The sequence below is a fragment of the Corvus hawaiiensis genome, chromosome 18, assembly GCF_020740725.1.
Source record: "Corvus hawaiiensis isolate bCorHaw1 chromosome 18, bCorHaw1.pri.cur, whole genome shotgun sequence".
NCBI lineage: Eukaryota > Metazoa > Chordata > Aves > Passeriformes > Corvidae > Corvus > Corvus hawaiiensis.
The window spans coordinates 5,131,270-5,159,042 of NC_063230.1; the positions used below are offsets into that span (position 1 = coordinate 5,131,270).

General features: G+C 47.5%; 1 protein-coding gene across 7 annotated transcripts; it reads left to right on the plus strand.

The window, feature by feature from the left end:
* Positions 1-27,773, plus strand: CABP1 (calcium binding protein 1). Of its 7 annotated transcripts, XM_048322765.1 has the most exons (9): positions 1,179-1,269; positions 7,101-7,238; positions 13,829-14,073; positions 18,678-18,854; positions 22,453-22,483; positions 23,158-23,301; positions 24,563-24,672; positions 25,294-25,441; positions 27,153-27,773. In XM_048322765.1, exons 3-9 carry the CDS (start codon positions 14,029-14,031, stop codon positions 27,176-27,178), a joined length of 681 nt encoding a protein of 226 aa, XP_048178722.1. In that variant the 5' UTR covers positions 1,179-1,269; positions 7,101-7,238; positions 13,829-14,028; the 3' UTR covers positions 27,179-27,773. The 7 variants fall into 7 exon arrangements, with proteins under 7 accessions (XP_048178725.1, XP_048178720.1, XP_048178721.1 ...); XM_048322769.1 differs by lacking the exon at positions 18,678-18,854; XM_048322766.1 differs by lacking the exon at positions 7,101-7,238 and having other exon boundaries at positions 1,181-1,269.

A 27,773-nucleotide genomic window follows, 5' to 3' on the forward strand; every position in this document is an offset into this window, starting at 1 on the left:
CACGACTCCCACAGCATGCTGGATCCCGATTGCGGCGCGGAGGAACTCTCTGAGGGGCACACGTGTGGACAGGTGGGTCACCCCGCGGGGCAGGGGTGCTCGCCTTCCCGGCTCTGCTCTCGGAGGCACGCAGCTCCTTTCCTGGGAGCCTCGGGAGCCAGGCCTCCCCCACCGTCGCCCCCGGAACGCCGCCGCCAACCTCGCCGTCCGCGCCGCCGGGGGCGATGCTCCCGCGGCTCCCGCCCGCCGCCGCGCCGGGGGGCTGCGGCCCGGCGGCCCACACCGCCGTGCCCGGGGCCGCCGGGCCCTGCCCGCCCGCCGCGCTGCGGGAGCGCCGCCCGCCGCCGCCCGCACCCCTCGGCGGAGGCCGCTTCGCCTGCGGCGCGCCCCGGCCCGAGCCGGCCCCCGGCGGGGGGAGGCCCTGGCTCACCTGGAGAGGCGGCGGCGGCGGCGCGGGGGGGGGGGGGGGGAGCCCCGGAGGGGGAGACGGTGCCCGCCAGCCCCCGCCGGAGCGCCCCTGCCGCGGCCTTTGTCTGCGCTGTCACATGGGCCGCGGTGCGGGATTTAAGCGGGTCTCTGCAGGACATGCCGTGAGCGGCGCGCCGCAGCCCTGCCCGCAGCGGCAGCGCTCCGCCCGGCCGGGGATGCGGCTCTAGCGGCCCCGCTATGAGCGGCTCCTCCATGGCGAAGAGTGAGTCCCGCACTTCGCTGCTGAAGGCGGCGGGGAGCCGGCGGGTGGCGGGCGGCCAACCCCAGCCCCGCGGCAGCCGCGTCCGGGACGGCAAAGGACAAGGCGGGCAGATGGGGAGGGAGCTGAGCCAGGAGCAGCTCCCCGGGGAGCCTAGTGCCCGCAGGCCGCTCTGCCACCCGGGCGCCCGGGAGGACGGAGCGAGGGGTGCAGGGAAGCTGTCACATGGACGGGGGGAGAGCCAGCCCGAGCCGGCGGAAGGAGGTCCAAGGAGAGGCAGCGGCAAGGAACCCGTGCGGACATCCAGGCAGCATCACCACCTCCCGCCGCACGCCAGCCACGGTCACCCCCAGGACCAGCATCACCTCTCAGACAGGGATGGGGAGGAGGCAGAGGAGGACTTTTTCTTCAGTCACAGGCAGAGGTCCAGCAGAGAGTCTCTGAAGCTCTCGGAAGGCGCTTCACCTCTGTCCAAATCCAGCAGCAGGTGCTCCACCAAGTCCTGCGGCAGCGATCGGTCAGTGGAAGCGGATCCCCTCATCCAGCAGCTGCACCCCATGCTCAGCTCGGTCTTTGGCCAGGTAAGGGGCAAAGCGCCCCTCGCCACCCACCCCTCCCTCTTTTTCCACCCTCCTTCCCTCCGCGCCTCCTCCTCCTGCGGCTCACGGACCTCCGGCTCGTCGCTCCGGAGCCCCCCGCGCCCCCGGGCGCAGCCCGCAGCTGTAAATGCACTGCTTCCTGGCTGCCCCTGCCGAACTTCTCCCGGCGCTGCGGCACGGCCGGGGCGCTGCGGGGTCGGCCCCGAGGAGGGCTCCGCGCCGGGGACGGGGCGCGGGTCAGAGCCCCCGGCACCCGTCGGCCCCGCCGGGCACTGCGGAGGGCGCTCTCGGTGGTGCTGACGGGGGAAGTGCCGGTGCTTTCCCTGTCGCCGGGGGAAGTTGTGGCTCTGCCTGCTGAGGGTGAGAGTCAGAGAAGCGGATTTTTAAAAGCTATTTACTTATTAGATTCAATCTCTCTGGCTCCCCGCCTTGCTTTGCTGTATTTGTTTACATCTCCTTATGGTACATTTCTGTACAATCAGCATATGAATCATTTCTGATGGCAGAAGCTGTCAGGAGAAGGTAGTGGGGAGGACGACAAAAAAAAAGATCCTGACCCAGTTCCGAAGCTTTCCCAGTCACTATGTTAGAATGGAACAGATGCTTTTGGTGTTTGCAAGCTCTTTCGGTACAAAGCTGTCACTTTTAGCTGCTTTTGGTAGTGAAATTACCCAACAGGGTTACCCTCTAAAAATGAAAAGGCAGAGGGAGACTAAATTGAAATTTTCTTTTAGAGACATCTAGGGATGTTACTGGAAAATGTAATCTCTGGGAAGATTAATGTAACTGCAATCTTCCAGAAGCACAATTATAGATATAAGCCAGTAGCCTGTGTGGCTAAGTTCCAGCCCTGGAAATGATTGATTAAACCAGAATTATGATTTCTGGGGTTTATTGTTGAGTCCTCTTCTCTTCTCTTCTCTTTTTAAAAATTTTTTCCTTTTTTTTTTTAATGCATGTTTGGGAGGCTTTGCAAGGAGCGCATTCAGACTGAGATTATGGAGAGAATTAGAAAAATTTTTGTAATTGGGTGATACACCCATATGTTTAATATGGGAGTGTTGTCTATCTCTGTTCATCTTGACTTCTCCAGATAAAAATCAAAGCACATCTGTTCTCTCCAAAGCACAACAGTTTTCCATCCTCACTGACAGTCTGCTGTTTAGGACTGTTATGGTTATGTTTAACTCAAAACGAGTCTTATCTTTCCTGTGCCAATGGTGCACCCAAAGTCTAGATTAAAATTTTGCTGCAACAATAAGGAAGAGCCTGGTCAGAGACAGATGCTCAGCCAGGTTACAAAAAGCAGTATTCAAGCAGCAGGCTTTGAAATTCGTGGTCTTGGCTCTGACTTACGCTGTAGTTTTGAGGGCAGTGAAGATGTATTCGAGAAGAGATGTTAAGTCTGTGGAGCTGTATGTCCCCAAAGCGTCAGAAATACAAACAAATCCATGCCCTGTCTCCCACTCATGGAAACCCCTCTGGTTTTGAACTCAGTCCTTACCTGAACAGCATCTTTATTTTATCTGCTCTGCTGCTCACATTCCAGTGTCAAAAGACATTTCTGAAAGCTGTAAATGAAGCAAAATTTATCTGTGGTGTTGAACAATGCCCTTTACAGAAATGAGAGAGATACAATTCTAGTTTTCACTTTTTCACTGAGTACATTGCACCAGTGCTTACGCACACACACACCAGCATCTTTCTTTTAGAGCGTAGTGTTATTTATTCCCTTTTCTCTCCGTATTCATCTCTCACATGCTTTCTTTGAAGTAACTATGACAGAAGGAAAATTTAGTGGAGATTTTAGGACTGACTTTTAGGAGCGGGCTGTAATAGATCCCCCTGTACAGGGGCAAGATGGGGAACTATAATTTAGGATACACAAAGAGCTGGTTACAGAAAGAGATACATGAAGCTTTTATTTTGTAATGATATCAAAATCCTGTGATGAATAAAAGCTCAGGGGTAAGATGTATGGAAATTCTGTCATGGCACAGAATGATACAAATTTTGTTTCTGTGAATGAAAAAATAAATGCCCAGCATTGTGTGAAAATGCCCAGCATTGTGTAAAAAGGTTTGAGACAGGCAAGGACTTACACCTGCAAGAGCCCAGGCTGCAGCGTGGGCTGTGGCAGGGTCATAGGTGCAGGCAAGTCCAGGGTTGCAGTCTGAGGCTGCAGGTGCTGTAACACCAGTCTGCTCCATATTGTGATTAGAAGACAGCAACAGCTCCGCAGATAATTCATTTAATATGAGAACTTCTTTCTAGCCCACACAGCCCACTGTGAAACAGTTAAAACAGTAATTTTGCTGTACATAGGAGAGGAGCACAGTGATGCATATCCGCAGCAGCAGAGCACTGTGGTCCAGCAGCACCAGTATATCTTGTCCCAGCTCTACAGATGTGGAACGTCATCACCCTGTTCCATGGTGGTGCAGTGATGTGGTCGCAGATGCAGACACTACAGTGGTACAATCAGATACACAGAAAATATTGCAGGGATGACTCCATGGAGGATGTAATTACTGCAGTAACAGCAAAAAGGAGCAGTTCGGGACTAGAGGGTTGTGTCTGAGGGAGACAGATTTGTAGCTGTGCACAAAAAAAGACGGAGTGAAGGAAGAAGCACTGTGTTTATATAACCAGCACAGCAATATAGTGCACTGTGGGTGTGTACTCCAGAAGAATGCTAAGATACTGCCAGGATACAGGATACAGTGATATTTTATTAATTAGGCTTATGCTATATTGGTGCGGTGATGTTCTAATACCATTAAGCAGTAATACTCTTTTAGGTTATTTTACCATTTTATAATTGAGTGGTACATTAATTAACAAAAGTAGGGTAGTGTAATGATGCATTAAGTATAAGCCAGGATGTCATCTTAGCCTAATGACATGTTTGCACTGGCTCGGTGCAGCAGTTGCAGAAGAGCGCTCTGCTGTGGAGTTTGTACTGGGTTAGGATGCAGTGCGTGCAGCTCTGAATGCCTGGAGAACACAGCAATGCAGTGGTGTGGTAAAGCAATCCTGGGGCAGAGCAGAGATGTGATACTGGTGCCATGTGGTAGGAGTTTGGCAGTGCCTGGGTGTGATAATTGTGGAGTGTTCTAGCCTGACAGAAGAGTTTAGCGGTCTACTGATGTAGTAATACAATATTCCAAACAAGAGCCATTCTATACAGCAGTGGTCACTTCTGGTGTGATATTTGCAAAGGGCTGTGCTGATCTGACAGCACTATCCTGCTGTAGCAGAAGGCAGCAAGTGAAGTATTACCACCATGCTGCAGTTTTGGAAGCATGGCTGTGAGTTAGCATGAGGACAACGCCACAGACTTACTTGGTGACAGTGCAGTGTGAGTATGGGCTGGTTTTGTGTGGGACAGTGGGACAGCAGTGTTTTAAAGTGGCCCTGCAGTGGCAGGAACTCAGTGCAGTGTGAGAGCAGTGCTGTGACACAGGTGTAGTTGGCAAGGGATGTGTGTGTAATAATGCAGCAAAGTGGGAAAGTGGAAAGAAAAAGGGAGCGTGAGGAGGATATTTCATATAATTTTGGCCTGATAGGATAGTGTTGGAGTGGCCAAGTGGCAAGAGTGTTGTGAAGCATAAGGGAGCATGCTTACTACCCCTACAGAGCAGAAGAGTATGAGGGTCCTGTAGTGTCTCTAGTGTGGCTACAGATCACAGTTCAGCAACAGGAGTGACCCCTTGGCAGCTGGGGTGGTGGTGAGGTGGCAGCCTGACAGCAAGACACAGTTTATTAAGTGACAACAGTAGCAACAGCAGCACAGAGACCGGGACAGCAGTGCAGTGGCAGCAGGACCGCAGTGCAAGTTTTGTGGCATTCCTGGGGCAGCGGTGATGTGGCGGCTGCAGTGCCTACAGTGCAGCAGCCGCTTGGCACCTGGCTCACCACAACTCTGTATGGGGACTGCAGCACAGGGAACTGCTGGCTCTCCTCGCTTCATTCCTCCTGTGCTTCAGCACGGGCCTAGCTGGCACCTTCAAGAAGAGCTTTTTCTGGGCATTTGCTATGCAATATTAATTTGTAAACGATCCTGCCATGTGACACCTGAACGTTTTCAGAGCCGTTTAGCTTTCACACCCTGCCTGACTGTTAAATTTTTCAGTCAAGTGATTCCCCAACAGTTTTCTGTCAATTGCCTCTGGTAGCATGGGGATCAAAGGGGTCCAACAATTGCCGTAGAGAATCATGAAATATTTACAGGGTTCTGCTGTTAGCACTGTGGCCAAAGGAGCTTTTGTATTTCTATTTGTGCAGGGAGTTTAAAGCATCTCCTGCACCATCTTCCATTCCTACTTTAATGTTCACATCCACATTACCATTGAAATAGGGAAGGAATGTTTCTGCATTTCTTGTAAAATTTTCCTTTTCTTGTCCTGCTCCATCCTCCTTTATTCTTGAGCTTTAGCTCTTCGTAACAGGTTTTAATGGACCTTACAGCAAACTGGGATGACAGAAGTGGCCCCATTTTGGGGCAGGAAGTGTCCCCAGGCTGCCTGTGTGGAAAGTATGTGTCAAGAACATTCTCTTCTCACTAGCCAAGAGCGTGTAGGGAAAAGGTGCCTTGTAAAGGAGAAAAAGCCTCTCACCTTTCTGATCTTCTCATCTGCCAGATGACTTTGCTCCCTCCAATGTTTTTGGCTTCAGCTGATTCTAATGGGAGTTTTGCCCAAGAGCAGCCACTGCATCAGGACCATTTTTGGAGCTCCACCCGTGGAGAACGAGGAAGCCCTGGCCAGCTCTGCCAGGGAAGAGTGGCTCGTGGCTCAGTAACGGAAGTTTTCAGCTGGCTGTGTATTGGCGAGGGAGGCTGCAGCTTGTTGGGCTGCTCTGAAGCAGCGATGCCAGCAATGGAAACTTTCATGTGTCACGCTGTGGGGTAGCGAGGTGAAGGTGAAAGGTCTGGGTTTCCAGGTGCTCGCACGCTGTGTTGTGCCTGTAAGGTGAAGCAGTGGCATGTCAGGGTTCGTGACAAACTGAGACAGTCTCTAACTAAACTGCTCATCAACACTGTTAAATCTTCACAGTAATTTGGGGTGAATAGACTTCTGGCTTAGCATGACTGATCGCCAAAGTGATGCTGGTCCCGTGGCATAGTCTTGGCTTGCTTGGAGTACGGAGCATGGGTGCACAGATTAGGAGGCAGAAAAAAACTGGAGAAATGCCGTATCCTGCACCGACTTTTCCTACGTGATTTATGGCACCTCTAAAGGCTTGTACCGGCCCCAAAAGAGTCCCTAAAGGGCGCGGGCGAAGAAGGAAGGCAGTCCCCGTGGCTGCAGGGGACACTCCCACGGACGGCAGTATTCCCCCCGCTGCTGCCCGTCCCGCTGGGACTCCCTGGGAACGGCGCTGCCCCGTGGCGGCCTCTCCCCCTCGCACTCCGCCGCGGGGCTCCAGGACAGCGGGGCGGCGGCGGCCCCGGCCCCGGCCCGGGCTCCGGCGGCCCCGGCGCGCCCCCGCGCGGCCCGGCCGCCCCGTCCCGGGGCCCTTCCGCGCCCGGCGGAGCCACCTTGGCACGGACCCGCCGCGCTCTGGGCTCCCGGGGCATGCCCTGTCCCTGGGCCGCCCAGTGAGTGTGTCAGACCCGAGGTGAGCCCCGCTGTTGCCGTGATGTAGTCGAGACCCGCTCCCAGCTGCGTATTCACAGGAGTCCGGGTACCTGCGTGGGGCCCGTACAGCCTCTGTGCTTCCATCCCTGCATGAGTTGCCGCAGCCCATGTCCATGCATGTAGATTGACGTAAAAAGCCTTCATATACATGTCTTGTCTATGTATACACAGCCTGCTCGTGCAGCGTCTGCTAAATCTTCTGTGTGGCTACACAACCATCTCTGTACACGCTTATGCATTCCTGTGCTTAAAGCATCAGTCGGCGTTTGCGTACACACCTGCCTGCTGACACCCGCCACACCTTCCAAGGTACGTCTCATGTTTTTATATGTAACGAACTCAGACACAGAGAAACATTGTTCCACTTGAGCATATCCACTCAGTTCCCTCCTTGCTCAGCTTGGAGAAAAGTTTATCACGTTTATTGCTTGTAAAGAGCTTGAGGGATGTGAGCCAGACACGCAGAATCACTAAGGGGCAATGGATAAGCCTCCTGCCTGCAGTGGGTCTGCCAGCAAACATTAATCTTTGTCAGTGATTTACTTTTTAAACAAATCTGTTTTAAAAGGCTGTAGAAAGACATCAAAATAAAACCAAGCTAAAAGAACATTCATTAAATATTCTATTCATGAAATACACAGCAGTATGATCTAATGCACTGAAATACACAAACTTGGTTAGATTCAGCTTATCTTTGGCGAGAAAAAAAACCTTTCAGTTATAAATTAATCATCATTTATAGAAGTCCACTGTCCGTTTTGTTAAGCTTTACCACCTTGATTTTTTTTTTATGCAATCCTGGGTTTCAACACAATATCAGGGAAGTTTAGCTTTAGATGTAGTGGCTAGGCTGCACGCTGTCATCTGAATTAGCTGTGGTACTTTGTAGCATTCCAGCTTCAGTAACTGTTTTTCCCTGATGAGTCCATGAGTGGTATTGATTTCCAATAACAAGCAGCTATATGGTGTACATTCAATAAAAGATGCCTAGCTAACTTTGGGCTCCCTTTCAATAATCCTCTGACATTCCTGTTACCTTAGAGAGCAGCAGCAGAGCCCACAAACCTGAGTAATCCTCAAATTTCAATCAAATGCCCCACTTAAAAATAAAGAGAAAGAACTGTCCTAGCTATGGTCATATTTAGATTTTTAGTAGCTTTCTGCACCAGCATAAGACCATGAACTCAATACTATCCATGAATGAAGACATGAGCAATATTCTAATATTTCTTCCACCCATTCCTTCCCTAGAGTACTTTGCATCTTGCAACCATCTTTGGAAAGAATACACAGCATTGTTTCATCCCACGCAGAAAAAAAATACATTCTCTGCTCTTGGAAGGACACAGGCAACTGTGTAACGTTGTGAAGCATCATGTCACAACAGCTGAAGGCAGGAAGTAGTAAAAACACCAGCAACCCCACTGTATTCTGCTGAAATAAGACACAAAGGGTTTAGAAACTTTGGGACCAGCTGTATTGAGATATAGCCAGAGACCTGGGATACACAGTTTGGCCCTTTTAAAGGTGCCATCAGATCCTTACTCAAATTAGAAGTGAGGCAGATGTCTGTTTTATGGTGGCAAAGCTCATGTAATGCTGCAGGGTTGGTTCGGAGTATTTGGTTGATATTGGTTTCCAGGTCTCTGCTCATCTGATGATCAGCCACGTTTTCAGTAGCACCTCAGTGTGCCAGCCAAACAGTGACCCCCTGTCCCTCTTATTTCCAAAGAGATAGGGAGCCAGGCAGAATTAGTTGGTTTTGCAGTAGTCACAGTTGGACAGAGTGGCACAAAACTCTCATATTCTGGAGCAAAGAGAAGGGATCACGTAAGGTTTATTTTAAACAACCTCTGTGCCCCATATACATGACGAATCCTCTCAGCAGCTTCTGAGCAGTCAAGTTTGTACTTGTCTTTTTGTAGCCCATTGATGGTCTTTAGAATCATCATCAGCAAATATCCACAGTACATTGTGCTCTGGCCAACACATCTCCTGCGTAGGAACTTGGAAGTTGGGCTAATGCAAAATACTTGGATCAGATCTGCAGGGAAGGTGTCAAGAGAAGGCACATTCCCATCTATTTTCATCTAATGCAAAATGAAGCCAGCTATTTACAGCCAGAGCTGTTCTAAACAGAAGTTGACAGGCAGTCCAGGCTTTGTTACCTTGAGAGGGATAGAAAATATCCTTGGTCTTTTTAATAAACATTGTATTGTTTGTGATTGATTATGATCCAGTTGCTCTAATGGAAGAGAATATTATTCACAGCATGAGTCAGCAACACTTTCTTCCTGGAACAGTTGACAGCAAAGAAAGTTCCCAAACTCTCTGCAGAAATATTCCTCTCCCTAGATGAGAATCTGGACTGCATCCACCAATACCTGCTGGTGCCTCCCCTTGAGATGGACATGTACTTGTCTGACTGGCATATGGAACTATCCAAGGTTCATTTGAGGTTAGAAGACACAACTCAATGTGCAGCAAAAGCACTTGGGAGCTGATGCAGAAGAAGAAAGGGAAATCAGTCGCAGAAGTTCAGAGTGCCAGTGCATGTTCCAGTGGTTGGGAGCTTCAAAATGAGGTCCTTGACAGCACTGGCAACAGGAGGATGTTACCTAATCCAAATGCTTAGGCTCATCTGAGGTCATTCAGCAAACAAGATAGTTTCTTATAGAACAATCTGTTTCCTTTAAAATATAGATCTATAGGCACCAGATAAAGGGTGATTGGAAGCAGATTTGAAAGCTACTAATCCATATATGCACTCTCCACTCTGGGGTAGGAAAAAGTACAACAAAAATTCCTGCCTTGTTAGGATAAATCAAGTAAGATGGTGTATTTTAAAATACTAAATGTTTGAAGCAATTAACGGGCTCTTAGTAGAACTATGGACTTCAGTGAAAAGATGCTAGGAAAGAGTTTTCCCTGCTTTACTATACACTACCCACTACCTACTGACATTGCAGTCTTTATGTTGTGTTGAGAACAATGATGTAATGTTCCAGCATGTGAAGGACTGTGCACTGAAACAGGCCTAGCATCTGAACAGTCCCTGTACAAATCTGTACTTCCACTGAAAATTTTTGCCAAGCAAAGCTACAGTTTGAGAAGCAATCACATGTTTTGGACTGATTTTGGTCTTTCTGTTGTGTCTGTTGGATATTTGCTGCCATTGGATAAAGTTTCCAGCAGCTGCCAAGCGATTAGCTATGATGGGTTCCAACATTTTCCTATGAAATGAGCGTTTCTGCTAAAGGTGCTAACCCAAAGCACAACACTGCTGCTTTTTAAAGTATCCAGACATATTAAACCACCTAAATCATTCCTTGTTCAATGCCAAGTCACCCAGCCTTCTCCCTCCCCTGTGCTCAGGCCAGTCAGTGTGCCAAATGCTTCTTTCCCGTGAGCTGAGACCTTGCTCTGTGCCAAGCTACGTCTCCTGAGGTTTTTGCTCTCCACCTTGGACCTCAGGAGAAAGGGAGGGTGCATGAACAGCATCAAGACTCGCATTTCACACAGTTCCTACAGATTTTTAGAACGCTTACAACAGAGACACAGACCTTAAAAGAACAGTGTGATTGCCACAAAGAACAGTGTGGGAAAACCAGTATACATGCATGTGCAGCCCTCCCACATGCATACTGACTACCCCAGATATAGGCATACCCACAGATCAGCACCTACACAGAAATGTTTCTGACACACTTATTCTCAGCATCCTGTTCTCTTACAGCAGCCTCAGTTGGAGGAAGGGAGAAAATGTGTTCCTTCTAACCTAATCTTCTAATGACCTTTCTGCCAGCTCCACTTTCCTGCCTATCTCTAAGCTGCCTGTGGTGGTGATGGGAACAAGATCCCACTGTAGAGAGATTTTCCTCCTCAGGGCTCAGCAGGGGCTGTCTGCTAGATTGTGGTGTCCTGCCCAGTTGCTCTTAAGAGAGTCAGGGTAAATAAGGGGATTAAAAAGTTGTTTATGATCGCATCTCTTGGGGCCTTGCAGCTCCACTAGAGTTCTTACAGAACTCGAAGGGTTGTAACTGTGCTGCAAACCTGGTGGAAATGGGCTCCCATTCCCTCTTCCCATCCTGGATTGCAAACTCCCAGCCAAGCCTGGCAGCAGGTCTCAGCCCTCTCACTCTGCCCTGCACGTTTCCTACAACTGCCTGTAACTGCAGGGAAGAAAAGCTGGAGAGTAGGCAAACACAGTGATGTACCACAGTGGCTGGCTCTGAATGCTCTGCTGCAAGCTAGTATTTAGAGGGTGACCATCTTGTTGAGAGGCTTTTCAAGCTCAGTAAGACACACTCCACAGCTGTATTCCAAAGCTGTCCCACAGCAGTCTGGGAGCTGTGATGGATTTTTCTGGCAGGAGATGTCTGACTCCCTTTCTTTCCCTCCCTCTCTCTGGGACAATGTGGGAGATGGGCACTTCTCAATTGCAGGGCTGGCCTCCATGCTTCCTGTCAGGGAGAGATTCATTAGCAGCAGAAAGGCAATTCTCTCTCCTCTCTACTCTGGAATTGAAGTTGTTTGTCTCTGGAAGGAGCCCAGGCGCCTCACTCGCTGTGTGGCAGCTTCTGCTCAAGGGAGACAAGCACTTTTTCAATAAACAAGGAGCCTGGGGAATGGCTCTAGCTGACAGAGGACATTATTAATGACTGGCACTTTGTCAGAGGATCAGCCTCCCATTAGCTGCTTTAAGAGGGGAAGGAGAAAGAAGGCTAAAGATGGGAAGCCTGAGAGCAGCTGGGAGTTTCAGCATCTTCCTGTGAAGTCCCCCACTGCAAGGCCCAGGGATGGCACAGTCCCCAGAGAGTGACTATTTTTCCTCAGCATCTCCCGTGACAGTGGGAGACAGGCCCAACTCAGGAAGAGTTTAGCTTTCCAGCCTAGTGTGGGTAGGCTCTGCTGTGGAGGTCTTCCTTCCTGTCCCCCTCTCAGTCAGCCCTGGGTACAAGGGGCAGACAAGGAGTGTCTTCCAGCATCTGTTGCTGCACCTTCTTGTTTTGAAGAGCCTGTGGACCTTTGTGCAGCTCCTACCCAGATCATTCAATGAAGAAGTCATTGAGGGAATCTGAGAGGAGGCTGTTCCACTGCCTTCACTCTTGGGAAGCCGTTAGTACAAAGAAGAGCAAGAAACACCATCCCCTATGGCCATGCACTTCTGTCTGTGACTGGAACTGGAGAAGCTGTGGACTTTTGTCATACTTGGATTCCTAAACTCATCTCCTTAGGTGGAAGATGCCTCTAAACTCTAAAGCAACTGTTGAGTCACTGTAGAATCATACTTAATTTGCCACAGCACCATCAGGGAGGAAGGAGAAATCCCGCTTTGTTGTGATATTGCCAGTTCATCCTTCTCTGTCCTACAGCCCTAGAGCTGCTATGAGAGTGAGTCCTGGGCTCTGTCACAAAAAGCATGTGGTGCAAGTACTCAGCCCATGGCGTAGGTCTTTGTAGAAGCTTTTGTTTGGAACCACACTTGCAAACAAAGATGTGAAATCTTTCAGCTGAACACCTGAGTGTCCAACCAGCCTGCTGCATAACAGGGTGTAAGATTCAAGAGGACACTGTCTCAAGCTGCATCAAGGAAGGTACAGGTTGGATATTAGGAAAAAGTTTTTCACGGAAAGAATAATAAAGTACTGGAATGGTCTGCCCAGGGAGGTGGTAGAATCATCATCTCTGGATGTGTTTAAAAAAAGACTGGACATGGCACGTGGTGCCATAGTCTAGTTAAGGTGTTAGGGCATGGGTTGGACTCAATGATCTTGAAGGTCTCTTCCAACCTCATTATTCTGTGATTCTGTGAAGATCAATGTCATCCCTGTCTCCACAGTATTTGAAGGAGTTAGCTCTTCATACTTCTCATCACTGTGGAGCTGCAGCTGTGGTGCCTTCATAGCTAAAGGTGCATTCACCATCCTGCTCAGATCCTGAGTGTGATGATGTGTTTTTTATGCAAGTTAAATTTCTTTTCAGACTGAATGCTCTTATGCTCAGCCTGAGATCAGGAGAAAATATATTGGGGACTCACCCCTTTTCTTTCAGAGATTATTCTATGCTACAGGCATAAAGTCCAAAGTTTAGAGCCGGCTCTAGGTTCAAGTGCCTCTTATTTGTTCCAGGACTTGGGCTCTTGCAATGGATGGATCTGATGTCAAAATTCTTTGATTCACATTATCTAACCTGGAACTGTTTAGATTTAGGATTCAGGTGTGAGCCCATCGTTGGCAGACTTGTGCAGGTTAAACGGCCAATTGATTTTTACTTGCAGAAAGCTGGAAAAACTTTACTGCAAGACTGGCTCAAGGTCTCTCCCTTGTGGTTAAATATTACCGTCCTGGGGCTGAGAGTGTTGTAGGGTCCTAGGACTGCTGTCTCCAGGCTTGCTTCCACCGTGACAGGAAAAAAATCAGACACTTCTAGGTCTGCTGGTATTTATAAGCTGAAACAGGTCCCACCCAGATAAATGGTCCATTTCTGCTCTGAAACGAGCCGTGGTCTGCTCCAAGCCCCTAAGTGGATTGCCTTCTGGCCAGCCTAGCGCTGTGGTGATTGAAAAGCTGAGAGGAGTTAGAAAGGGGGTGGGTAGGGATGCAGTGTTCAGAGGCTGTGTGGACCCAAACTAGCTAGATTCACTGAACTCATCACTGAAATCACTTCTTGCATCGCCTCTCTGTTTTAATTCTCCCTGAAACAGCTCTCTCCTATGAGTGAAACAATCTTGCCTGCAGATTGAGGGGGGTGGGAGGGATTTGAACATTAATCTGATGTAGATTATACACCCGCCTCCCTCTCTCCCCCCTTCTCACTCACTCTCTCTCTCCCTCTCTCTCCTTCTCTTTCTGTCTGTTTCTCTCCCCTCCCTCTCCTTCCTGCTTCATCTCTTCAAGTGAACATAAAGTAAAATACGGAGAGAGAGAGGCAGAGAGAGAAAAAGCTCCCTGAAGAGGGAAAGCCCCAGCAGCCAGTAGCTGTTTGGATTTGCCTGGTACTGCCTTTCTTGCTTTGCTCCCAAGGAATACCTTTAATGGGATCAATTGCTTCAGTTCCTTTATAACCAAGTCCACCGGAAAGGCAGCCTCAACATATTATGGGCAACTGTGTGAAGTCTCCACTGAGAAACCTCTCTAAAAAGGTATGTTCCCTGAATCAAAGTGCGCTGTGCATTTCCACTCCTGCTTCTGTGGATGGGTGACATTGTGGGCAGATGAGAATGGGAGATGGGAGAAACACAGAGATGAGTATGAAGGGTTCAGCTCTCTCCACCAGACTTTTTCTGTAAGAGCTGCACACAAAAGTGCAGCCAGTAGAGGCCAGGATGCTGAGAGCCATAATGTGTGTAAATGAATGTGTGTGTAGGCTTGTGTCCTGCTCGATGTGTGTGTACAGCTCTCCTCTGGGTATGTGCAACTATGTGCTTATTGATGTGCACAGTGGGCTGGCACACTCCTGCCAGGGCGTGTGTACTTGATGTGTGTGTGTACGTGTGAGTTTGTGCGTGTGCACGTGCTTCAGTTGAGAGTTACCTACATGAGTAATCACATGTGTCAAGGGTGTAGGGACATATATCCACGTAGGTGTGAAGGGTCATATGTCTGTTCGTTTTGCCATTGCTGTAGAAGAGTATGCACACCTATCGGCCCATCTGATAAGGATACATGTGTGTCCTTACCTCTTTACGTCTCTACACAGGCATCTCAAGCAACTGAGTGGGTTTGCTGTGAGTGCAGAAATGGGGAATTTCTGTGTATCACACACATACCTTTGCTTGCATGGTGCTGGGAGTGTGCTCACCTGCTAGTGCATGTCCTCACAGAAGCCTGTGTGTAGACATGCACACGTTTTTATGTCTCTCCATCCTTGCATATGCACACAATTAGTTTTGTTGGTATGTGTTTGGGTACAGAAGCATGTTTTTCTCTCTGCTGTGTTTGTCCATGTGTCTGGTTTTGAGTGGATACACTGGGCCCTGGCTGTGTGTTCGTGCATCATGTTGCACGTCACCATGGCCATGCTTGGGCCCAGCTGGACTTCATCTGTGAGCTGCCACGTGTATCTGTTAGGCTTCAGCCCAAAGTCTGCTCTGTGCTGAGGTTTTACAGTGGTCCTGGGACAAATTAGATTCAGGAATAATTCTGCTGTTATGGACTGGGTCGAAATGGGAATGACATGCACCAGAAACATTTCCTGTTTGACTGAGGAAAATCTTACAGCACTGTGTACCTGTCAGCCACATGGTTCTCACTTGGCATTGCTGCAAATCTAATAGCTCAGCAAAAAACTATGCAGTTCACTCTCCATAAATGATAAAGTTATGCTGATCATCCAAAGTATTGCAATGAGATGTTGCCTCTGTGGAGACCTTGACAACAGTGAAATGCCACTGCCATCAAGATGCTCCATCCAGGAGACCTTGCTGCCTGGGAAAGCTCCTCTGGGAGGGAGCTGTCTGGGAGAGGCTCTCCATCACAGAGTGCTTCTTTTGGTTGGATGTTGGCCTCTTCTGTGTAGAAACACAATTTGCTTGTTGTTTTTGCTGCTGTAAACAAAGCTGGTAATGGCACAGTGCTGCTGTGGGGCAGCTGGGATACTTGATGAGGGAAGCAGTTAGGCAGTGCTGAGACCAGTCCCTAGGTCAGGGTGACCTGCAGGGAGATGTAGAAGTAACGGAGGTTCACCCAAATGTTGCACATACGAAAAACCAACTTGGTTTCTTGTAGCTCGTCTCCAACTTGGAATAAAAGGAGTTGGCTGCAGCTGTGCAAGGGGATTGCAATCAAAGTCTGACATGTAGCCAGGCTGCTTGAATCAAAATGAATTAAAAAACCTGTAAATTCTGTGTCCTCAGTCTTTTAGGTAATTTATGCTTTCTTTCCTAAAAACTGCTTTGAATAACTCACTTTGTGCCTAGTTAAAGGACCTGGGATGTCAGGACTGAAGAGAAAAAGTTGCAAAGCTGAATTAGAGAATTTCTCAGACATCACTCTAGTGAGCTATGAAATAAGGCCTCGCACACTCATCCTGACAGGTCCTGGTGCTCTGCCATTCTTTTGATCGCAACACACGTGATTATAGTGGAGACTTTGCAGATCAGTCTTAACATTGCACAACTTCACTTGGTTGTTATATGATCCCAGTTGTTTTTCTCAGATTTTACCTTGAGCAAACTCATTTTGCTGAAATGTTAAAGAGGAGGGACTGCAGACAGCGTGTGTGGAAGCTGCTCTTGGGTGACAGTCTGAACTCTTGAGTACATTATGTCAACCCAAAATTTGGGATTCACTCCCAGGCACCAGCTGACTTGGTCTGGGTCTGGCTGACACCAGGGTACCTTGCTTGTTCAGGCTTTGACTCCATGTCTGTTGTTGGTCGCTTCAGTTTCCTGTTGTCACAGTGTCCCCCCAGTGATTGTGAAAGCCATCCTGGCTGCTTTTCCCTCCAAGAAATACTGCAGTTGGGATGGAGGCCCCTCTTGGCTTGCTGTTCTGCAAAGTCCCTCTGACACTCAGGCAGGAAAATGAAGTGAATCCTGGTGTGCTTCTGCTATGCAGAAATTAAAAGTCCCTCACTTCACCATACCTCTCCACTTTGGCCATCTCTAGATCAACCAGGTCTCTTCTCACTCCATAATCTGCTGGTCTGACACAGCCAAGGGCCAGACTTGGCCAGGAAGGTTAGTGGTCCTTCGCTCAGGGAAGGGACTGGGAAAGCCTGATCTCTCCAGTCCTATGCTTCCATTTTCTTTGTCATGCACACTGCTGTTTCCCGTGTAATGGGTGGCTGATGTTTCTTTGCCCCGTACGAATATCACAGCTCCCTTCCCCACTCTTCTGGGATATAGAAGGAACATGGTAAAGGGAATTTGAGTGGATATTTGCAGGAGAACTTGTGAGACTCCTGGCAGAGGGAACATTGAATGCCATAAATCCTGCCTGCAAGGGCAGGGCAGGGCAGGGAGCCCCACTGAACTGTTCACCATGGTGTTTTGGCACTGCAGCAGTTTGACTGGTCACAATCCTCAGTGGCTCTTGGCAACTGTTTTGTCAAACTGGCAACCTCTATCGAGACAGAAAAATACTTGGATGACTATTATGAGGTACTGCTGAATAGCTTGGTAATAAACTATTGACTGGAAGTGTCAGAAAACAAACATTTGGGGCTGTGGGGCTTTGCATCCTTCACATGGCTTCACTGGAATTAAACACAGAACCAATGTGGGCTATTTAAGTGATTCATATTATTTGGTATATTAAACTGAAAAATGTGCCAGGAAATAAAGCTGATAATTTTGAAAATACATTGCACTGATGTCACAAAGCTGTGTAGTTCAACACAGATGCCTTGACATTTAGCTGAGTTAGTAATATGCCATTTGTGGATGGATGCTTATCTTTCAGTTTAAGGACAAGTATCCTATGTGTCAGAACTAATCAGAGACAGATTCCTTTCTCATCCATGACTGCAACAAAAATGCTTTTCTGCTTCATCATTTTCTTTCCTCATGGCTTGCTTTCTGAGTTATTTTTGTTTTGATGCTTAATATTCACATGACATTATACATGAGCAGATTGGTGTAAGACTGTGTACAAAAAGGCAAATTACAAACCATGCATGCAGTGTAATAGCACATGGCGGACACAGAGAGTAGATACAATAGTCGTAGACACATGTGAATGGGGGGGTGTTTATGTCTGGTCTTTTAGCCTGAAAATGTACCTCAGGATTTAATGAAAGGGTTAATAGAGACAATGACAATTGACAGAGCTTCTCTGATCACCAGTGGGAACACTGGCTGTAGAAGTAGAATCATTCCTGAAGAGGAGTCTGATGTATGATTAATGTTTATTCTGTAAAACCAAGGGTCCTGTGGGTTGTGTTGGCTTTTTATAGCTGCATGGGAATATCAGGATAAGAGTTTTTTTGCAGAGCCAGGGAAATGCATTTCTATAAAAGGAAAGCAGTGCCTCCTTATAAAATCCAATGCTGGATTCTCTTCTGGAGCCTTAGCTTAGCAGGACATGTGCACTCAGGAAAGTGTGCAAATGCAAACACACAAAAATGTTGTGCCCATGCCTGATCTCCACTTTGGGACTGTCAGTGATTAGAAGAGGCCAGGGCAGTAAGTGCCTCAAACCCTGAGGATGTAACTAATTAGTAGCTGCACAGGCAGCGTGAGCCTGCAGTTGGCAGAGCCACCTGATGCTGTAAATGGTCTTCTGATAATGTGATAAAGCGTGTGATGCTGTGTTGCTGAAATGTAATGTGGAGCCTGTGCAGTGGCTTTGTGCAGGCCCTGCCTGGTCTCCTGGGGATGCCCTGGCCAACACGACTCTGCCGGCAGGTTTGCCTGGAGTACGGGCTGGCACACGTACTGTTAAATTGGGATGTGCTTGTCCTTTGCAGCTCATTCAAGGCGGTGTTAACTCTGGGGCTGATTGTGGGAGTGTGGCGCTTTGGGCTGTGTCTGGGTAGATGTGAGCAGTGCTGAGAGTTTGATGTAATTTCAAGGTGAAATTCTTGTGCTTGGTTGTTCTTCTATCAGCTTTTGAAAGTGAACTCCTGGACTTACTGCTTTTGTACAAATCCTAATAGGCTGGTGGGGGGGACGCTGTGTGCACCCGATGAAAGAAATTTAGCAATTACGTCTCTGCGAGGCGGTTCAGTAAAACTTCAGAGGAACAAGATGGGGAGGTAACATCCTCTGTTGTGTTGTTTGCTTGCTGCTGGTTGGCTGGGAAGATCCGCCATGATGAGAAGACGAGCTATAAAGCTGTCCAGACGAGTGAAGAGGGGTCGTCGGCTTGCGAATACCAGGGTCCGCTCATGGTGCTGGCCCAGAACTGCGCCGTCATGCACAACCTGCTGGGGCCAGCATGCATCTTCCTGAGGAAGGGCTTCGCAGAAAACAGGCAGCCTGTACGTAAGTCAAACCAAGCGGGGCGAGACACACACAAAGCCATGTGGACGCGAGTCGGGGATGCGGAACTGCCCCCGTGCTCCGTCTGTGTGGAGCTCTGTAACTCCCAGTCCTGGGTCTCGAGCATCCCGGCTCCAGCTCCAAGTGCAAATACAACCACAGGCAAATGTCTGACCTGAAGGATGTGCAGATACCCTTGTGCCTAAACACCAAGAAAGGAGGATTCTAAAATTGCAGCTATGGAAGATAGATCCAAGCCTACACTCAAGTAGCCATAATCATATGGGCTCAGGAAAAGGTTTTAGGACTTCAGGACTTGAATAATCATAGTGACTCAGGAAGAGTCCAGTGCTCAAAGCTGTTATTCTAGCAAGACACCCACCTCTCCTTCCCAGAGGCTCAGATTAGCATTTAAGGCCTAAATAGCCAGTTAAATGCAAATCAGGGCATCTGTATTGGGAACAAGCCGTCCATATTTGATACTGTTCCTATCAGTTCACAGTGAGCACACTAGTACCAGCAGGAATAAGCAGACAGCTGCCTCCTCACAGATACCCAAACACAATCTCTTGTGCACTGACATACCTAGCCTGACACTGGAACAATCCCAGCCAGTTAAACCAAGGAACATCAGGCTGTCCTCATATTTGCAAATAGCGCCAGGCTACCAAATGCTATTACCCTCCCACACAGAGAGAGAGAAATAGCAAAACCATATTTATTTATTCAGTCACACCTATTGTAACTATGTGTTCATATGCATCCAATGTATGCATTTATATACAAACAATACAAATATGTGCTTCTATGTATGCACCCCAGTATTGTGTCTTTACAAGAACTAAAACATACTTTTGCCCCCAAACATTCTACTCCTACAATATCATTAATTTAAAGACAAACAGAAATGTATTATTAACACACCTTTTATGGATATGTATGAGTGAATATGTGCATTGTCACATATTTACCCAGTGCCTTCCATGTTCGTGTGGTCAAACAAAGCTCACTGCAATTACCTCGGAATCAGAGCTTTATTGCCTCTGTAAGAAGCCTCTGTTTTACTTGTGTGTTGGTATGTTAATCTACAGCCACAGGAGACAAGTAGGTCTTTATTTCTGAAACTTCTCCTTCAACCAACAACTCAAAAAAGAGTCATTATGTGTCATTATTGATCAGAGGGCTTTTTTTTTGTTCTTCCTAACCTTCAGCCACTAAGCGATCACATAGTCCCTGTGCCAGGTCACTAAAACATGAAACACACTCTCACACAAGCATACTTGCTGACCTGCACAGAGCCGCCTGTCACAGGAGATAGGTCCAGCTCCCTAGTGGACAGCTGGACAAGTGTCCATCCTGCTTAGGCCATGGAAGCTCACTGTACCCTAAGAGATCTCCAAAATAGGATTAATGATGTTTCTAAGTACCCTGATGTAGAATAAGTGCATCTAATAAACAGCTTTACTTTTATTGACTCTCTAGGCCGACAGGATTTATTGTGCATAGAACAGAAATAAATGAGGGTAAGACCCTTAAGTATAATGGACTCTCTGGGGGTCACCTCTGCTCATATCTAGATCTAAACTCTTGGAATAGTTTTATTGCTCTTCCCATATGCTCTCCAAAAGCTTTAGAGTGATTCAGCCCATTTTATCCCAAGCAATTTTATTCCTTAATAATTTTAGGGGATCTTCTTTCAAATTTAAAAAAAAAACCTCTTCATGATGTTAGTTATCACTCGAGTCAGATTTTTGGAGGGACATAAACCCTCCCCCTCCTTCTGCATTTGCAGTCTGTGGCTCTCTGATGGCAGAATCTTTATGTGCAAAAATCTGCTCAGAATCCTGCAAATGCAAATACTTTGGTGTGCCAGTGCTGAAGCCCCCAAATCTGACAAGTGTCACTGATGTCAGTTGGAACATGGTCTTCAGTGAGGGGGGAGGAGGAGGAGGATGGTCTTGTGAGGATTGTGCTGGAGGAAGGCCTGGGTCCTGCTCTGGCCACTCTCACAAGACAGTGGCTACCGTGGCTGAGTCATGGCACCCTTTGCACCGCAGCGCTGGCGCTCACAGCCCTGCACCTGCTGTGCACCCAGCCACTATCTCCAGGGATAGTCTTTGTAATCACTGAAATAAAGTACACAAGGTGCTGGAACTTATCACAGGTGGTTTTCTTCTGTTATTTTATCTAAGGCAGGACGGCAATTATGCCTCCTGCATCCGGTCTAAGGAGTTTGAATTGTTTTATTACTTGGTGTTGATGAAAGCAGAACAAATGGGATGACATGTTTGAAAATACCAGGTCTGTGAAGGATGAAATGGCAGAGCCAGCATGCTCCAACAGTTCCATCCAGCACAGAGATGCCTCTGGGAAGGTTATGAGTGGCAAGCTGGTCATTTCTCTGGCACAGCCCACTTCTGCACAGACGTAAACCAGTGTGTGTCCTAGTTTGCTATGCACTCTGACAGCTGCCATTAGAGTTTCCAGAGGAGCCTGCAGTTAAATAGCAAAGGATCATCCTTCTCAAACTGATCAAAGGCACCATCTCCAGGGACGTGTGGTGAGGCTGGAGGACACCTGGAAGGCAAGGAGAAACTCTGCACGGTTGAGGGGAAAAGCCGAGAGTGAGACGACAAAAGGGATCGTGTTTCTGTGTTTCCAAATTCTCAGATGTTTTGGATTTGCCTGGGAGCCATGAGAGGAATTAGAAAGGGCATTTAAACCAGAAAGCAGTGCATTTCTATGCTCATCTCTTCTTCCTGGTGCAGTGTTGGAACTTTCCTATACTCTTTTATATCCTCCCCCTTCTTCCAAGAAATTCAGATTGGATGTTTGAAGTTGCAGTGTTTCCTGAACATGGTGAATCCTTGTTCTGTTTCATTTGAAGATGACCTTGATGATGTATATGTTTTGTGTCTGCCTTCATGCCTGGTTTCAAAATGTTTGTATATGGAGTTGAGACTGGGGGGAAGGGGGAAGTTTTTACCTTTTTGTGGGGACAGACTGCAGGAGATGTCACTGGGACATTGACTCATGAGAGACCTCATGGCTGTTGCCGTCCTGCCAGAAGGACAGAGATCAAGCAGTGATCGGAGCAGATGATGGTCTAGACTGCTGGTTACAAGGACTGCTTCCAGCTGTTTTGATCTGTGTGTGTCAGCAGGAGCGGCAGTAGAAATACAATCAGAGCTCTAGAGGAGATCATAACTTCTGCAGGGACAGTCTCTGCTCCAGAACTTGGTGCTGGGGAATGATGTAGGAGCTTCATGAAGGTGCCAATAGTACCATCAGTGAGGAGGCCACACATCTTGCTGTGTTGGTCCAGGTCTATTCTGTTCAGGGACCACCCGTTATCCCCCTGTCCACGAGATGAGAGGGAGAGGGGCTTCCAGAGAAATGTGTGCAGGTTAACACTTCTCTTTGGGAAGGAAAGCTGGGAAGCCTTCCTAGGTAGATGGTATTAAACATGTCATCACCTTCTTGTTTCTTCTCTCACTTTCTGGCTTGTCCCAGAACTCTTTGTACCAACAAGTGCTATTTTGAAACTATGTTTGTGGCCAACAAATGTCTTTAACATAATATGTTCTCTTTTTGCAGGATAGAGAACTGCGTCCGGAAGAAATTGAAGGTAAAATTTGTTGCTCCTTCTGTGTCCCCTTTCTCCCTGCCCAGTGAAAACCTATTGGCTGGCCCTTCCATGTTGGCCCCCATGGGTTAAAATAATTTGGGGCAAATCAAGGGAGATGTTTACTGGAATAATTCCTGGAAACCCCAGCAAAAGAAATAATGTATAAAACTGTAAGAGTGCTCACTGTGAAGGAGTTTGCATCCATTTCAGATTCTTCAGGGTGGGAGGATAAGTAAGTAATAGGATATTGGCTGTTAGGGAACTGCTGTCCTTCCAGCCTCCACAGAAAGCGTTGTGGAGCATGATACTATAATATGGTTCCAAGGAAGCTGTTTTACCTGCTAATCCCTACAGTGAGGGGTATGTAATAGAATGCAGAGGTAAAAGTTGGAAAAACTTAATAGTTGCAGTTTCTTTAGGGAGCACAGTTTGGCAATGAACAGTTTGTGATGGTTGTAGTCCAAGCAAGCTCTCTTACAAGGAATGGGTCAGCAGTGCTGCTGACAGAAGGGCTTTACTTTGCTCCAGTCATTGCCTCATGCAGGGAGACCTGGTGGGAAAATACTGAGTGTCTTAGAGAGTCTGGCTTCATAAAGTGCTGTTGATTCTGGGGAGGTTTCTTGGAAAAGGTATTTCAAGCTGTCACTGACAATATTGTTCTTCTATTCCCACAGAATTAAGAGAAGCCTTTAAGGAGTTTGATAAAGACAAGGATGGGTTTATTAACTGCAGGGACCTAGGGAACTGCATGCGGACCATGGGTTACATGCCTACTGAGATGGAGCTAATAGAGCTCTCCCAGCAGATCAACATGAACCGTGAGTAATACACACCCAGCTGTACCTGCCTGTTGCTGCTATGCCCTGCATCATTGCCTCAGGCTCTCTTGGTATCTGACTGCCTCTTTTCCTTTGGATTTTTCCCGTGTCTTCTTTGGTTCTGATATTCACTCCTTATCATCTCTCCTGTTTGTTTGTGGTCCGTGGAAGTTGATGCCCTTGTTTTTGCTTATCAAAGGGACTGTGTGGACTGTGCTGTATATGGGAGCAGTGAGTGGAAGGGTTGTCCTTCATGCTTATGTTGTCAGGTATAAAACTGCCCTTAATGTGGGCAGTCAGACACTGGTGCACAAGTTCTGTATTGTCACATTGAAGCTGTTGTCAGATGGTGTCAGACTGAAGAGTGAGCTTGGGAAGATGGGGATGCTTTGATCACATGGGTGATGGATGGGCTGTTGCTCTGTGGTGGTTTTTTGTGTATCTGCTGTGTGCCTGGGGATGGGCTGCAAGTGAGCTGTGCTGGCAGCATCAGATGGCAGTGTCTGGTGCAGTCATGGAAAGATGTGACAAACGCATCTAATTCACTGTAACTGTGTTTGTGGCCCTTGTCTTTCACCATCATTTTTTTGTCACCTCTCATCTGTAGCAGCGAGGGTATCACCCTCAGCCAGGCAGGGAAAAGCATATTTAGTGCATCTTATTTGTGACACAGGATTATGTTAAAAGGACAAGTTACTTGGTCAAGGGAAGGAAAACAGCTGTGACATACGCAACCAGTCACACGAAAGCAGCTGATAACCTTGGTACACGAGTGCTTGGGAATTTGAGAGTGTTGCTGACAGCTCTCAGGGCACTAACAGGTAAAAGAACTAATACAATGAATAAACAGTTGGACATGCATTAGTTGCTGTAATGGAGCAGGACTCCACCACTGCTGCAGGGCACTGCCTAGGCCATGCAGGAACATCATGCTGTGCCCTTGCCGTGCCCTTTGGCACAGGCGCAGCAGAGAGCTGCTATAAGCACTAGAACGATCAAGCCTCTAATACGTCATATATGATACAATAAGGGTGTGACAGTCCATGGCAGGCTAGGATGGAATAGCTTGGGCTCATTCTGCCTAGCCCATAATCTGGAAAACACAGGGTAAAACTACCTCTGCTTTTCTTTTCACTGTCTCATACCTTCTGTGCTTTGCTTCTTGGAGAACCAAGTGCTCTCTGGGGCACACAGAAATGCAGAGTGCTGGTCTTGGCTTACTTACGGAGTTCTTACATACAATCTTTCATCTTGTCCAAAGTGGGCGGCCATGTGGATTTTGAAGATTTTGTTGAGCTCATGGGACCAAAACTTCTAGCAGAGACTGCAGACATGATTGGTGTAAAAGAACTCCGTGATGCCTTCAGAGAGGTGAGTGATCCCTTCTGTGTGTCCCCAGAGAGGTGAGCAACACAAGACATGATAGAGAGAAGAAGGAGAGAAGAAGGAGAGGAGAGGAGAGGAGAAGGAGAGGAGAAGGAGAGGAGAGGAGAGGAGAGGAGAGGAGAGGAGAAGGAGAGGAGAAGGAGAAGGAGAAGGAGAAGGAGAAGGAGAAGGAGAAGGAGAAGGAGAAGGAGAAGGAGAAGGAGAAGGAGAAGGAGAAGGAGAAGGAGAAGGAGAAGGAGAAGGAGAAGGAGAAGGAGAAGGAGAAGGAGAAGGAGAAGAGAGGAGAGGAGAGAGCAGCACAGTGGAAGACCTAGAAAGAGCCCAGTCAGGCATGGAATAAGAGAGGAGCAGAGAACATTACTAAGATAAGGGAACCCTTGAGGCAAGGAAGAGGAAAGCTGGTGCAGACACAGCATTTGCAAGGGATTTCTGAGGAGAAAAGACAGACTGGATCCAAAAGACACCCAAAGGAGAAAAAGGAAGGACATGGAAGCAATGGATAAAATATAGGGGGTTCAGGAGCAGGGCAATACAAAAACCAACCCAGAGCAAGATCTGTTTCTATTAACTGTATTTCCTCTGCTGGTATTTTTAATGTACTTGCAGTTTGACACCAATGGTGATGGGGAGATCAGCACCAGTGAGTTGCGAGAAGCCATGAAGAAACTTCTAGGGCAGCAGGTGGGTCATCGGGATATTGAAGAGATCATCCGGGACGTGGATCTGAATGGAGATGGGCGTGTTGATTTTGAAGGTGAGAAGGGATCAATGCTTGCTGTCCATCTGCTCTGGTGTGAGTCAGAGTTTCAGATCAGAAGCTGAAGATTTGCATGCTCAGGGCCCAGGTTTCTGAAGTAGGGAGAAAAAATAATTCCATTTTTTCAGTCAGCTGAGTTGTTCATTTGTGTATCACGTTTTTCTGCGTCTCAGTTTTGACTGGGTCTCCATAATTCTAGCATGGTAAGAGATAGAACCTCTCACACAGAAGCAGATTCTGGTGCACACATGCTGTGTCTACCATCATTTTATGGGGCATTTTCCTTTCTTTAAATCTATTGCAAGAGCTGTGAGATGGCTGGATTCTGTTTTCTCTGGCTCACCTTTGTTAACTGGGTTTGTAGAGAATTTGTTTCTGTCCCTTTATGCCAGAAGATGGTCATGTGCCAAGCTGTGCTCACTAAGGCTGCAGATATCTGATCTAGAGCTGTCATGTAAAATCCTAGAGATAATTAATTTCTTCTCACAGTTTTCATGCCAGAAGGACTTTGAAAAATAAGAGTGGTTAGGTTACTATCCTAGCCATTAGCTGTGGCAGGAGCAATATTAATAGAGCTCAGGGTTTCTGGCAAGGAAGCAGTTGATATCAGACAGCTAAGAAGATATAAGAGCTGGAAGGTGTGAGAGTATGGCAGGCTGCTTTTTTCCCTGGTGGAAATCCAGTTGTCCCTTTGCAGTAAGTGTGAAGTACAGGAACTATAGACTTAAAGTAAAATTGGCATAATTTTTTTGACTCAGCAGCATTCCTGGATCTCCTACATGACAAGGCATCTCAGTCCTCAGGAGGAGGACCCTCTGAGGGCTTTGAAAATATTAGAATACTACCACTATCTTCCTAGAAAGTATCTGGTAGCTGTAGTTGTTCTAATGCAGTGGCTGATTACATGACAGTAGCTCTCCTTGTTTCCCACAGCTAAATTTTGTTAGACAGCTAAAATACATGAAATGCTATCCCAGTATCATTTTCTCTGTGAATTACCACTTTAGCTGTCAAAGGACACCTCCATCAATGGAAAAGGAGAAATCAAGGGGGTAATTTCCACTGTGCTCCTCTTTGCAGAGTCTTTAGTTTCTCAGCAATTTGAGTGCAGAATGAAGACACATTTATATTTGATGGCATTTACACTCAATTTGAACAATTGCAATTGACTTCACAAACTGCAGGGTGGTCAAGAAGTAGATCCAGGGTATCCTTACAGTTAACATGTATCTTTAAAAACAAGAAGTCTCTCAAAGTAAACTTTTCTCTACAAAAATGCTGATACCTAGCAAAACTCTTGTGTTTTCCCACACTGGTATCTCTGTGAAGTGGCAAGTTTACTAAGAAATCATACCATGTTCCCAAAACTGTAAATCAAGGTTCCCTGAAGTTACAGTGAAGGGAGACAATGCTTGCTGTAGTGTGACACAAAGAGTTGCTTGTGCAAACAAGACCGTAGGTGCCTGGGAAGGAGTCCAAGGCAATGAATTGACCTGCTAGTGGGATTTATCACCCATTATATCTAATGCAAGAATTAAAGCCCATGTTGTGTGAGCTCTCAGGACCAGTCTTGGAGCACACAGACTTTTCTGGCAGCCTGGGGACTCCAAGTCTCACTCTGTCTGCTTGCTGTCTCCAAGGAATGAGAGCTGGGTTGAGGACCATGGATGCCTTCTGGTTCAGGGCTGTCTTGTGTTGTTGGTTGCAGAGTTTGTTCGCATGATGTCCCGCTGAAGATTATTCTCAGCTAAAGAAGAATCAGCACCTTAGAGAGGGCAGAAAAGGACCTAGATGGAGCATCTAGCCCTGATGTTCCTACATGAAGGTTTATCGGCTGGCTGCAATTAAGACATTGCAAGATGACCTGCTGCTCCTCCCTCATGGTGGTCCCCATGCCCCTCCACCCTTTCACACTGTGAAAGACTTGCAACTTCCTACAACTGGAACCATTCCTTGAAGATGATTGCAGGAAACTGCAGAGCCAAGACTTGCCATGATGCTTTCATGGGATATTTGCAACTTCAGACTCCTCCTCCCCAGCTTTATTCTCCCACCATCTGCTGCAAAGCAAAAGCAGGAGAAATCCTCTTGGCTTGGTGGAAGAGAGCAAAGCCATTGGGACTGGTGGCAGCCTCAGGGCGTGCTCTGCACTTCTTGGTTTCCCTTGGTGAACAGTGTCTGTGTTTGCTGTCTCAGTGTGTGTCTATCTGTGTGGAGTTATTTATGCTTCCCCAACACTTATTTGCATCTCCTGTGTTTATGTTTACCAAGAGTAAATTCAAATATATGTCTTGTGGGGGGAAGGCGATAAATATGCACGTTGAAATGA

Bases quoted from the DNA above. Each gene is read 5' to 3' on its own strand.
- CABP1 (XM_048322763.1), top strand. From the start codon at position 667: ATGAGCGGCTCCTCCATGGCGAAGAGTGAGTCCCGCACTTCGCTGCTG. The intron at 22,484-23,157 runs GTAAAATTTGTT...CTATTCCCACAG, and splicing joins GCGTCCGGAAGAAATTGAAG to AATTAAGAGAAGCCTTTAAG. The intron at 23,302-24,562 runs GTGAGTAATACA...TCTTGTCCAAAG, and splicing joins CCAGCAGATCAACATGAACC to TGGGCGGCCATGTGGATTTT.